Source organism: Neoarius graeffei, chromosome 14 (assembly GCF_027579695.1).
Source record: "Neoarius graeffei isolate fNeoGra1 chromosome 14, fNeoGra1.pri, whole genome shotgun sequence".
NCBI lineage: Eukaryota > Metazoa > Chordata > Actinopteri > Siluriformes > Ariidae > Neoarius > Neoarius graeffei.
Genome location: NC_083582.1, coordinates 33,125,076 through 33,138,074, shown reverse-complemented (window position 1 = coordinate 33,138,074; position 12,999 = coordinate 33,125,076). Strand labels below are relative to the sequence as shown.

At 42.4% G+C, this 12,999-nt stretch overlaps 1 protein-coding gene across 1 annotated transcript in view; it reads left to right on the top strand.

Moving 5' to 3' along the window:
* The window catches only part of itga3b (integrin, alpha 3b), a 157,697-nt gene that overhangs the window by 80,171 nt on the left and 64,527 nt on the right, over window positions 1-12,999 (top strand). Inside the window, exon 2 of the mRNA XM_060939557.1 lies at window positions 7,355-7,482. Coding sequence (XP_060795540.1) covers window positions 7,355-7,482 — 128 coding nt within the window. The remainder of the gene's footprint in view (window positions 1-7,354; window positions 7,483-12,999) is intronic.

The following is a 12,999-nucleotide window of genomic DNA, read 5'->3' as shown; positions in this document are numbered from 1 at the left end:
GAGGTAATATCCTAAGGAAAAAAAGTCAGAAAGTTAAGAGAAAAACCTTGGATAGTCTCCAAAATTATAAAGTCATAAATTTGCGAGAAGAACATCTTCCTGGCTGCAGTGCATTCTGGGAAATGTAGTCAAAAATCTCTTCACGCTTTATTTAAATAATATTGCCTGGCGTGGGCGGCACGGTGGTGTAGTGGTTAGCGCTGTCGCCTCACAGCAAGAAGGTCCTTGGTTCGAGCCCCGGGGCCGGCGAGGGCCTTTCTGTGTGGAGTTTGCATGTTCTCCCTGTGTCCGCGTGGGTTTCCTCCGGGTGCTCCGGTTTCCCCCACAGTCCAAAGACATGCAGGTTAGGTTAACTGGTGACTCTAAATTGACCGTAGGTGTGAATGTGAGTGTGAATGGTTGTCTGTGTCTGTGTGTCAGCCCTGTGATGACCTGGCGACTTGTCCAGGGTGTACCCCGCCTTTCGCCCGTAGTCAGCTGGGATAGGCTCCAGCTTGCCTGCGACCCTGTAGAAGGATAAAGTGGCTAGAGATAATGAGAATGAATGGGGATTGCCTGGCGTTGAGTGGTATATCAGATATCTCATCTCTCAGATATATTTCATGATATTCCACTCGTCTTCAACTCATTCAATATCATGCGAGCTGAATAGAATATATCTGATATACCATGAAAAAAGCCAGCCATTATTATTATTATTATTATACATTCCTTTCGGGTGTTTAACGAGTCTTTCTCTTTCAAACTTCTCTCAAAACCTTCTGTATTTAACAAAGCAAACCTGGCGGCCATCTTTGTTTACAAATTGTCCCAGTCGCTCGCTAGTGCGGAAGTTTTACGTCTCTGACGTTTGAAATCATGTTGTCTTGACAACCATGCAATATTGAAAACCATATTCAACGCTCATTCTCCATTGGGTAGAGTGACGTAATGCACGTAGGATAAGCGATATGCTAACAATATTGTACGCTATCAAACCAAATGAATGAAACCCACTAGAAGGGAATAGAACACGTTTTTATTCCATCGGAAAAGTGTCCTGTATGTAGAATAGTTGTTTATATTACACACCCAAGGAGGAAAGCATGCGTTTCCTGTAACTCTCAGCTCAGCTCTGGTGGTGTGATGCAGAGGTGGAAAAACCCGGGTGCAGAAAGTAAAAACCCTGCCACATTTTTGCTCCAGCCAATTCAATGAACCAGCTGATCCTAATTACCACATCCCCTAAGCCAGGTTGATGAGCTAATTGGTGAAATCACCTGTGTTGAGAGCACAGGCAGAAGGAAAACCTAAGCAGGACTTTTACTTTGTTTTAAAATTAATTGTTTTAGAATAAAAATAAAATTATTTTATGTAATTTTATTTCTCTATTGTTTACTGTTTTTGTTTTTACTTCTGTAAAGCACATTGAACTGCCATTGTGTATGAAATGTGCTATATAAATAAACTTGCCTTGCCTTGCCTTTGTCAATCCAGTTTTTCCACCTCTGGTGTGATGACGCTCAGTTTTGCAAAATGAGGCGTCGGCAATGTCTTTGAGTTACAAGGGGATTTTTCTCATACATATTTGTGACTTTTTATTCATAGAATTTGGGGGGGGGGGTTCCTCGCAAATTTATGACTTTATAATCTCAGAGAATATCCAAGGTTTTTTTCATATGTTGACGACTATAATCTTGAAAATATCGGACATTTTTTCTCGGACTATTACCCCCTTCCTTAGCTCTGTATTTCTTTTTTTCTTTTCACCTACAATTGCCTTAATATGCCAACATAGATAAGTGGGGTTTTTTTTAATAAGTTTATTTCAAATAAATGTTTTCTTTCTGTCTTATTTACAGTGCGAGTTAATCTAATTAACCCTCAAGCCATTTTGACAAATTTATTTGTAAATTCATAAATCTTGCTACTTCAGAATAATGCTTGCATCCTATAACACAGCGTTTCTCAACCTTTTTTCAGTCACGGCACCCTTCAGAAGTCCAACCCCGATTCCAAAAAAGTTGGGACAAAGTACAAATTGTAAATAAAAACGGAATGCAATAATTTACAAACCTCAAAAACTGATATTGTATTCACAATAGAACATAGACAACATATCAAATGTCGAAAGTGAGACATTTTGAAATTTCAGGCCAAATATTGGCTCATTTGAAATTTCATGACAGCAACATATCTCAAAGTTGGGACAGGGGCAATAAGAGGCTGGAAAAGTTAAAGGTACAAAAAAGGAACAGCTGGAGGACCAAATTGCAACTCATTAGGTCAATTGGCAATAGGTCATTAACATAACTGGGTATAAAAAGAGCATCTTGGAGTGGCAGCGGCTCTCAGAAGTAAAGATGGGAAGAGGATCACCAATCCCCCTAATTCTGCGCCGACAAATAGTGGAGCAATATCAGAAAGGAGTTCGACAGTGTAAAATTGCAAAGAGTTTGAACATATCATCATCTACAGTGCATAATATCATCAAAAGATTCAGAGAATCTGGAAGAATCTCTGTGCGTAAGGGTCAAGGCCAGAAAACCATACTGGGTTAGATGGCACTGCATCACATACAGGCATGCTTCTGTATTGGAAATCACAAAATGGGCTCAGGAATATTTCCAGAGAACATTATCTGTGAACACAATTCACCGTGCCATCCGTCATTGCCAGCTAAAACTATAGTTCAAAAAGAAGCCGTATCTAAACATGATCCAGAAGCGCAGACGTCTTCTCTGGGCCAAGGCTCATTTAAAATGGACCATGGCAAAGTGGAAAACTGTTCTGTCGTCAGACGAATCAAAATGTGAAGTTCTTTATGGAAATCAGGGAGACTGTGTCATTCGGACTAAAGAGGAGAAGGACGACCCAAGTTGTTATCAGCGCTCAGTTCAGAAGCCTGCATCTCTGATGGTATGGGGTTGCATTAGTGCGTGTGGCATGGGCAGCTTACACATCTGGAAAGACACCATCAATGCTGAAAGGTATATCCAGATTCTAGAGTAACATATGCTCCCATCCAGACGACGTCTCTTTCAGGGAAGACCTTGCATTTTCCAACATGACAATGCCAAACTACATACTGCTTCAATTACAGCATCGTGGCTGCGTAGAAGAAGGGTCCGGGTACTGAACTGGCCAGCCTGCAGTCCAGATCTTTCACCCATAGAAAACATTTGGCGCATCATAAAACGCAAGATACGACAAAAAAGACCAAAGACAGTTGAGCAACTAGAATCCTACATTAGACAAGAATGGGTTAACATTCCTATCCCTAAACTTGAGCAACTTGTCTGCTCAGTCCCCAGACGTTTACAGACTGTTGTAAAGAGAAAAGGGGATGTCTCACAGTGGTAAACATGGCCTTGTCCCAACTTTTTTGAGATGTGTTGTTGTCATGAAATTTAAAATCACCTAATTTTTCTCTTTAAATGATACATTTTCTCAGTTTAAACATTTGATATGTCATCTATGTTCTATTCTGAATAAAATATGGAATTTTGAAACTTCCACATCATTGCATTCCGTTTTTATTTACAATTTCTACTTTGTCCCAACTTTTTTGGAATCGGGGTTGTATACAAATTCTCAAGGCACCTCCATATAAAATATACGCAGTCACGCTGACCCCGGCAGTGACGTTGTGACATGGGAAAGGGGGTTGTGAGACAAATTTTGATGATGCATGAGGTGGCGATGATCTGCATTAGTGTCACTATCGTTTTTTGGAATTTTAATTAATTTTATTTTTCTCAATGTTAGAATATATAATTTTTTGCCGGCACCCCTAACGAAGCCAGATGGCACCCCGGTTGAGAAAGGCTGCTATAACAGCTTGATTACTTGGCTTCAGCCATATAATCCGGATGAGTTTTACACAAGGGAATGTGGTACAAACTAAACTTCTTTCAAAAACATGTGATTGTTCTTTTTTTTGTGGAAACGTGCATCTGTTTCTCCGACTAAATCAGACATGGGCTCACTGGATTATCACTCAATCATGGAGTTCAATTTTACAACTTGGCAAGTCCCGACTCCTCCGAGCTGCTTGCTGCTCTTTGCTTTACCCACAGCTTTGACAGCTGGTAAAAGATTGCCTGGCCCCGAGGTACACAGAAAACACAGCTACTCTGTCATGACATCACTCACGCAAAGCAATTTCACAGACTGAGTGCAAATACTTTGTGGTCAATCCAGCAGATGGGCAAAGTCAGTAAACGTGTGGGAATAATAAAAAAAAAGAAACATCACCGCGCCATCTGAATGACATGTTTGGGTTAGTTAGGAATTGCTGTATTCCTAATGAATTCAAAATGATGAAAAAATGACAGAAAATTCTCATTTTTTTAATTAAAAAAGGATTTTTACTCTGTTTTCATCTATTAGGTCCAGTTTGTCTTGACTGTTCAGATGCCTTTTTTTTCCAAGACGTTTTCTTTCCTTTCACATAGAAATACACACTGTGCACAAACATTTTAGCAGCCCAAGCACAAGATGACAGAATTCAGTGTCTTGTGCACTTTGTTTTTTTTGTCTCCTAGAGCAGGGTTTGAAAAACCCCAGGAACACTCAATCAGCCGTCCTTGCTCCTCACTCAGGCCTGAACTTGTCTTTTCTCTGTCGTTGCCTGCCCATCTCTCATTCCTCTGATGACAAACATGCTTTAGTGTCTTTTGTCTTCCCTCACAGTTGGAGATAAACCAAGCACGTATGGTAGACGGCAGCAATGCTCCAAGTAAATGAGCAAGTGAGATGTGGAATTTTCCTGGTTCAGTCCATATAAATTTGATTCCACATACAGAACAGGGCAAGGCACACAGGAAACAGGAGGAAAGAAAAGATAGATGATCAACAACAACAAGAATAAGCAACACTACATAGCCAAGATAGGACACGAGTTAAAGGGTCAGACTCTAAGTAACAATTGCTAAACACTTGCATCACTTTTTCCAAATATAACCCTAAAGATCTCCCGATCTTCCAAATTTTAGCAGATTTAATTTTTCCAAGGGCGGTAACTTAGTTACTTGTGTGAGTCACATCTTAACCAAGGGTACTTAGGCTAAGACCATGTTAATAATAGAAATCTTTTTGGCCAGGTAGGTAAGAATGAACATAATTAAATAATATTGGCTGGCATTGAGTGGTATATCAGATATATTCCATTCAGCTAGCATGATATTGAACGAGTCGAAGACGAGTAGCTGAATGGAATATATCTAACAGACCACGAAAAAAGCCAGCCAATATTATTATTATTATTATTATTATTATACACTCTTCATGTCAGCGTTCTTGAAGACCAACTCTAGCTTACCCTCAACTCGGTGCTCTTAGTGCAGCAGTCCAGCCAGCTTCCACCCAATGCAGCAGTAGTGTTAGTGAAGGCCGACGCTCGCTACTCGGTGCCGTTAGCGCGGTAGTCCAGTTATCTTCCAGCCAGCGTAACAATAATGTTAGCGAAGGTGAATGCTAGCTTACCCATGACTCAGTACTGGTAGCGCGGCAGTCTAATTACCTTCCAGCCAGTGTAGTGTTGTGTTATACCGCGAGTTGGCCTAGTGGTTAGCATGTCCACCTCTTGATCGTGAGTTCTACTCACGGTCGGGTCACACCAAAGACCATCATAAAAATGGTACCTACTTTGGCAAGGCACGCTGCAATACAGATGTGAGTGGGGAGTCAAAGTCTGGTGGTTACCAGAGGACTAGCCTGCCACTGTAACCCTAGCTATGTGAGAGGCCAAGGGCTACGGAGATCGGCGCCGCCCTGTGTGTCACATGGTGTGGGAAGGGATTTTGACAGTGTAGTGTTAGCGAAGGCCAACGCTAGTGCAGTCAATTCGAATATTTTTTTTTTCCCTGTGTAATTTACTTACTTACTTTTAAAATCAACATCGACAACTATATACAACAGAGCGACCCAGCAGCCAGAATTCTCTCAATCTTCCATTTTTAACAAAACAAACCTGACAGCCATGTTTGTTTACAAATTGTCACAGTTGCTCACTAACACGGCAGTTTAACATCTCCGTCATGTGACGTCATGTTGTCTTGACAACATGCGATATTATAACAATATTGCATGCTATCAACAAACCCACTAGAAGGGAATAGAATACATATATGTTATTTACCAGCTGGGAGGTCCGTATGGTGAAATACCGTGACCGAGGTCTTGAAAGTACTGAGCGAGGCCCTCTGGGGCGAGGTCAGTATTCAAGGCCGAGGTCACGGTATTTCACCATACGGACCGACCTTAAGCTGGTAAATAATATATTTATTTTTTCCTTTACCAAATTCTAACAGAAAACAAGAGCGCCCGAAAGGGAAAACCAAGCCAAGCCGCCATTTTGAATCCTCATTCATGGCTGTAATGCAAATGGCTTCCTCCTCGGTATACAAGTGCACTTCCATGGCAGGAAAACAACTACATTTTGCCGCCTATGTAGTCCCCTATTTATACAAATAGGAGTCATTCAGGATTCAGCCATGTTTTTGCTCAGCATTAGCAACAGTTAGAGGTTTTTAGCTTTCTCCTGCAATGTTTTCTTTAATTTTGTCTTCCTCAGGGTAGTAAAACTCGATTTCGCTGTGAAGACTGTCGTTATCGCTATCCATGCTGTAAAATTAATGCTATTTTCCTGAGAAATGCTGCCAAAAATTTATGATTTTGATAATCTTATAAATAAATCTTATAAAAAAAGATAAATGTTGACAAAAAATGCTACTATGTTGTTTGTTGTTGTGAATGAGTGAGTCTCCAGAGGTCCGTAACTGGGGTCCGAAACGGGTCCTACGATACGGACCCGCTCGCCAGCCAATCAGAGCGCAGGATTTGATGGAAACCGGGCTGCGAAAAAATAAATGTTTTTATTCCATGGAAAAAGTGTCCCGTATGTATAATAATATTCAATATAAGGGGTTTTGTGTTCAAATGTTTTTACCAGGATATGATTTTGAAGCAAATTCGAAGAAGGTGACTGAACAGAGTGCATTTTAGAAATGCTAGAAATTTAGTTCAGAATTCAGTATGCATGATGCAACTTCAGAACAATAACAATCACATTCAGACTTTGGTATTAAATTCAGTTCTTCTAATCGCATGATGACAACTCCATACATCCGAACTGACCGTAAATCATACCACAAGTTTTATAAATACACATCATCATAGTAGAATCATAAATAATTTATTGTCCCTACTGAAGCTTCGAAAAAAAAGGTTTTGCAAAATCTCTTTTATTCACTGGAGATGCAAAAGAAACAGATGCATCCTGGCAGACAGTGTAAACTTCGTGCATGTTGTGTGTTCCGTTCTATCACTAGGAGATGGTCTGAAAATAGGTTCTATGCTTGTTTATGTACAGACTCCTGGTAGGAGCCCCCAAAGAGAAAGCCTTACCACAGCTGAAGGTAAACGAGACCGGAGCCATCTACTCGTGTCCCATCACCACAGACCTGACAGACTGCACCAGAGTCAACCTCATCACCTCAAGTAAGCAAGTCTGCACCTAGATATCACCAGTAACGCTGTGTGCTTGGTTCAAGTCTAAATGACCAAATTTACCCATTTTATTAACAATCAAATGATTCTTATGTGCTTGACTCAGTTTTTCGAAATAAAAAAAATCATACAAATTGTTTGAAGAAAGTATCTTTATATTACAGTGAATGTGTATATTAATATCAGATTATTAAAGTGAAAAAAGTTTATTATATTATATTATATTATATAGAAACAAGTGTTTTACTGGGAAATACGCCACTCATATTTTTCATACGGGGGCGGCACAGTGGTGTAGTGGTTAGCGCTGTCGCCTCACATCAAGAAGGTCCGGGTCCGAGCCCCGTGGCTGGCGAGGGCCTTTCTGTGCGGAGTTTGCATGTTCTCCCCGTGTCCGCGTGGGTTTCCTCTGGGTGCTCCGGTTTCCCCCACAGTCCAAAGACATGCAGGTTAGGTTAACTGGTGACTCTAAATTGACCGTAGGTGTGAATGTGAGTGTGAATGGTTGTCTGTGTCTATGTGTCAGCCCTGTGATGACCTGGCGACTTGTCCAGGGTGTACCCCGCCTTTCGCCCGTAGTCAGCTGGGATAGGCTCCAGCTCGCCTGCGACCCTGTAGAACAGGATAAAGCGGCTAGAGATAATGAGATGAGATGAGGCTGCAGGAGTTGCATGTCTATAATACAAAGTCAATAACTGCAATCTGAGCTCCTGAGTCTAACAGACTGAGAGAACGATACAATGATTGTGTGAGTTGCATGTGAACAAGTTATATAATAAGTCTTAGTTCCCAAGACTCAGCGGATTTCAGGCAGATTTTCTTCAGAGCTGTTGCAAAAAGCAACATCTCTCACAGACCGATCCAGCCGCTGTCGGAAAAATCAAAGTGAGGCTCCGCCCCAAAACAGCACGTGTACCATGTACATACACGGGGTATAGTGAGTATACGGATACCCTATTAATGAATACGAGCAGTAGCCAACATGTGTGTGTACGCAGTAAGCCTGCTGCAGCATCTTATCATTTTGGTTTGTGAACATGCATGTTAACAATACCATAAACATAAAAGGATTGTGCACACCCTTTACATAGAGTCTACAGTACAGTCCGGGAATACAGAATGTTATTATGTTGATGCATGAAGTTCCTGCACCCTGTTAAAATGCAGCAGGATTCGCCCAGCTTGGTTTTACTGCATTCAGGTCACGAGACAAAAAACCTAAGCGATAAGACCTATTATTAAAGATAAATGTATACACAGGCTTGCTCCTTGGGGATCAATTAGGGATAAAATTAGCTCATGTTTTAAGTCGTTCAAATTCTGTAAAGCTGCTTTGCGACAATGTTTATTGTTAAAAGCGCTATACAAATAAACTTGACTTGACTTGATAGCATAAACTCTTCAGCTCAATCCCACATAATGATTCATTTTTGGGTTTTTTAAACCTTATTAAATAAATAAAAAACGGCGGGCGGGCAGCACGGTGGAGTAGTGGTTAGCGCTGTCGCCTCACAGCAAGAAGGTCCGGGTTCGGGCCCCGTGGCCGGCGAGGGCCTTTCTGTGCGGAGTTTGCATGTTCTCTCCGTGTCCGCGTGAGTTTCCTCCGGGTGCTCCGGTTTCCCCCACAGTCCAAAGACATGCAGGTTAGGTTAACTGGTGACTAAATTGACCGTAGGTGTGAATGTGAGTGTGAATGGTTGTCTGTGTCTATGTGTCGGCCCTGTGATGACCTGGCGACTTGTCCAGGGTGTACCCCGCCTTTTGCCCGTAGTCAGCTGGGATAGGCTCCAGCTTGCCTGCGACCCTGTAGAACAGGATAAAGCAGCTACAGATAATGAGAGAGAGAGGAGCAATTCCAGCGTTATGGACGTGACACTTGAACTCAAAATGGCAACAAATGACCCAGTGCATGTTTTATTGTCTCCCAGTATTTAAACAGGTGTTGCATATTTTAAGGCTGTACCATACTGGAGAAGTGATAGAACAAGAACAATTCCCATAGTACATCTAGGGCATGCCAGAAAATGCCAATAAAAGATGCGTTATGGATGTGACAGAAAAAGTATCACTTTTCTTGGGTGACTGTACATTTTTATCAAACTCTGTGAAATTGTAAACCTAATGTCGAAATGGAGAGATCCATTTGATAGAGGGGTCCAAGGTGAATATTAAAAAATCTTTGTTTAAAATATTTTGTATTTCATGCAGAGTTTCGGGAGGAAAAGTCAGCGTTATGGATGTGACGAAATTCCGTTATGGATGTGACGCGTCTGAAATGGACATGGCATATGTTTAGAAAATCAGCAATTTAACCACCATAACCCTTTGAAAAACTCTCTAAATATCAGCTAAAACTATCAGAGTTCTTAAATAATATTTAGGATGGCTATTGTTTTGCTGTTTTGTGGATTTTAGCATACATTTCTGTGGCTTGTGGCAATAATATAGAATTGTACATGATCAAAGTTGATTTTAGCTTGGGTTTTACATTATAAGAAAGAAAGACTGACATATTAAGGCGAAGGGAACAATTCTTGTGACAAATTGGTTCAACTTATTCACATCTGTAAAATACAGGCCTAGGTGATATCTCTGGGAGTGGTTTTGATGTATTACATGTTGCTTTATTTTTGCATGGTGAGGTTGACATTTACATGGAATTGCCCAGAGCTAACATTTGAGAGCTGTTACTTAACCTTAGCTAGCTAACATTTGAGAGCTGTTACTTAGCCTTGGCTACAGGGCTTTCCACTGAGGGCCTCTGCATGCTCTTGCGACAAGGCTTTCGCAGATAGCTTTTCACAGACAGTTGTAATTTATCGTTGAGCGGGGAGTAATAGGCGTGCGCGATGTTATTCACTGCCACAACGCAAGGGGGCGCGAAGTCGCGAAATCGCTAGGAGTAGTTGGTGGGTGTGGTTAGTGGAGTGTTTATCCTCCGGTTACTTATAATGAGTAGAACTGGAGTCGTATAGATGTACGTACTTCCTCACTTCCTCGATCAACCGCTCTTCGTGCTGCTCCATCTTCGCTCGTGTTTTTAAAAATGACGGTCGTGAAAACAAAACAAACCGGGAAAGTAGGGAAGCGGAAGTGTGTGTACAGCGGATGTAGAGTGGACCAATCAGAGCCCTCTTGTCTGCGACGCTGTCTGCGAGGCTTCTGCGGTGGTCACAATTTTTGGGAGGTGCGCGCAGAGCGTCTGCGAAGGTGGGGGGGCTACGCAGACGCTATCTGCAACGCCATCTGCGAGGACTGGGTTGTCAGCATAAATTGGCCTTGAGGCTCATACTAGCCAGCCATGACAAATAAGTAGCCAGCCGGGGGGAGTAAACACAAAACTAGAGACGACAACTCCCCTGTGTGAAATGGTGAGTGCTGCAGGGCGCATATCGCAGGCTATGAGGCTCCGATGCTCTGAGCCTGTGTGTGTTTGAGAGAGAGAGAGCAGCCCCTCCCCTCTCTGCTCCCTGAGTGGAGCTCGTCGCCTTGGTAATGGTGCTCAGCTGCAGGGAAGAGACACAATATGACAAGCAAAGAGCGCGTTTTCTCAGAGTTCCCTCTCCTCGAACAATGCTGATTTACACGGAAATGAAAGGAGCTATTCACAAAATTCTTGCACATTGCGCGCTACAAGGCTCCCATGAACACATTGATTTAATTTTTTTGTCCCTAGTGTAAAAAACGTGGACAATAGAGCGAGTTAAAAACAAGTGACATTTCTGAGGCCCACTTTACACGGGGATGGTCTGAAACAAAAACGCAAAAGTCCGTTTTCGTTCTCACTTTTTTCCGCGTCTACACGACCGTTTTCAAGGAGGAAATCTGCGTCTATACAGTGACGCATAAATGTGTGGAATTCAATTGGATGTGCATGCCAGGCGGCTAGGTGGTGCTGTGAAAGACCTCCGCTATGTCTGCACGCATGCGCAACGTCTTCCGTCTTTTCTGATCTGCACATCTGCGCCACGAAAACTTTGACTACTCTGGCTATGGTAAGTAAGAAAGTAAGTAAAAAAGTAAGAGCATGCTATACCCGCCTCTGTTCATTAACGGTATATGTGCAGATTCGGTATAGATGTTCGAAGGACTCCTGGACGTTTATTAAAGCTGCCAGAGCAGCTTGAAGGTCCGTTGGATCGATGTAATCAGACATGCTCTTACTTTTTTACTTACTTTCTTACTTCCCGGGCTGGCATGTACAGTATATGACATATGTATGACGTAAACGCGTACCTGACATGAGCAGATCCGAGCAGAGTTTCGCGTATTGGGTAGTTTAGATGGATATGCAACGGGGGCTGTTTTTAACCTATCCACTCTGGAAGGGGTTTTCAATTTTTTCCGTTTTTCAGCCTCAGAAACGCCGTCCCCGTGTAGACGAAAGGCACTTCCGATAAAATATTTAGTCGTTTTTACCCGACAGTGTCCTCGTGTAAACGGGCCCTGATTTTGTAGTAAAAGCGCTGTCAGGATTATAATGGGAGTCTATGGGGCAGCGCGCCTGTCCTCTCCTTACTTTCAGGCTTCTCATTCAAAAACTGTAAGTCCTATCGCTCAGGTAGACACATTGTGTGAATCAGGACAAGTGTGACTACAACTTTTGAGAAAATTGTGTGTGTAGAGTGAAATTTGTGGCTGAAAACAGTTTAAATGAGAAAGTTTGAGCTACTTTTTCAAGCTCTCTACACTCTAACTTAACGAGCTCCACTGAAGTGTAATGCCATAGACACCCATTATAAAGCCGGAATTTCTCCAGATTTGCTCATGGTGATTGATCTGGGACTGATCCAAAAGTATAGAACCTAGCAAAAAAGTTGAATGCCAGATCCACACAGGAGAAGTTTGTCTCCGTTTTAAAGTTTGAATCATGTCTCTAGGTGAAAGCATGCCAGAGCAGATACACTCCAACGACTCAGTTTGGTTTCATTTACAACCAACGGTGTCTTTTGATGCCAGCACGTAATTGAACGAGAGAAGACTGGTTTACCGGAGACAAAATAAGCGTCATCTCTGCTTCTGTTCCCTCCAACACACTACTGCCTCCACCGAGTGCGCGCACACACACCTCATGTCGGGGCCGCGGATGAGTTACTCTCCCTTGATCAACGAAGTCGGCGGGGAATTTGTGGTTATTATCAGTACAAACAGTGCGAATCACAACTTAAATGAGTGCAGTTCAGTTTGACATTATTGTCAGTCAGTTAGATAAACATTTAATTTTATTAAAATTGAAAATTAATATTTAGAGCGGGGCGGCACGGTGGTGTAGTGGTTAGCGCTGTCGCCTCACAGCAAGAAGGTCCTGGGTTCGAACCCCGGGTCCGGCGAGGGCCTTTCTGTGTGGAGTTTGCATGTTCTCCCCGTGTCCGCGTGGGTTTCCTCCGGGTGCTCCGGTTTCCCCCACAGTCCAAAGACATGCAGGTTAGGTTAACTGGTGGCTCTAAATTGACCGTAGGTGTGAATGTGAGTGTGAATGGTTGTCTGTGTCTATGTGTCAGCCCTGTG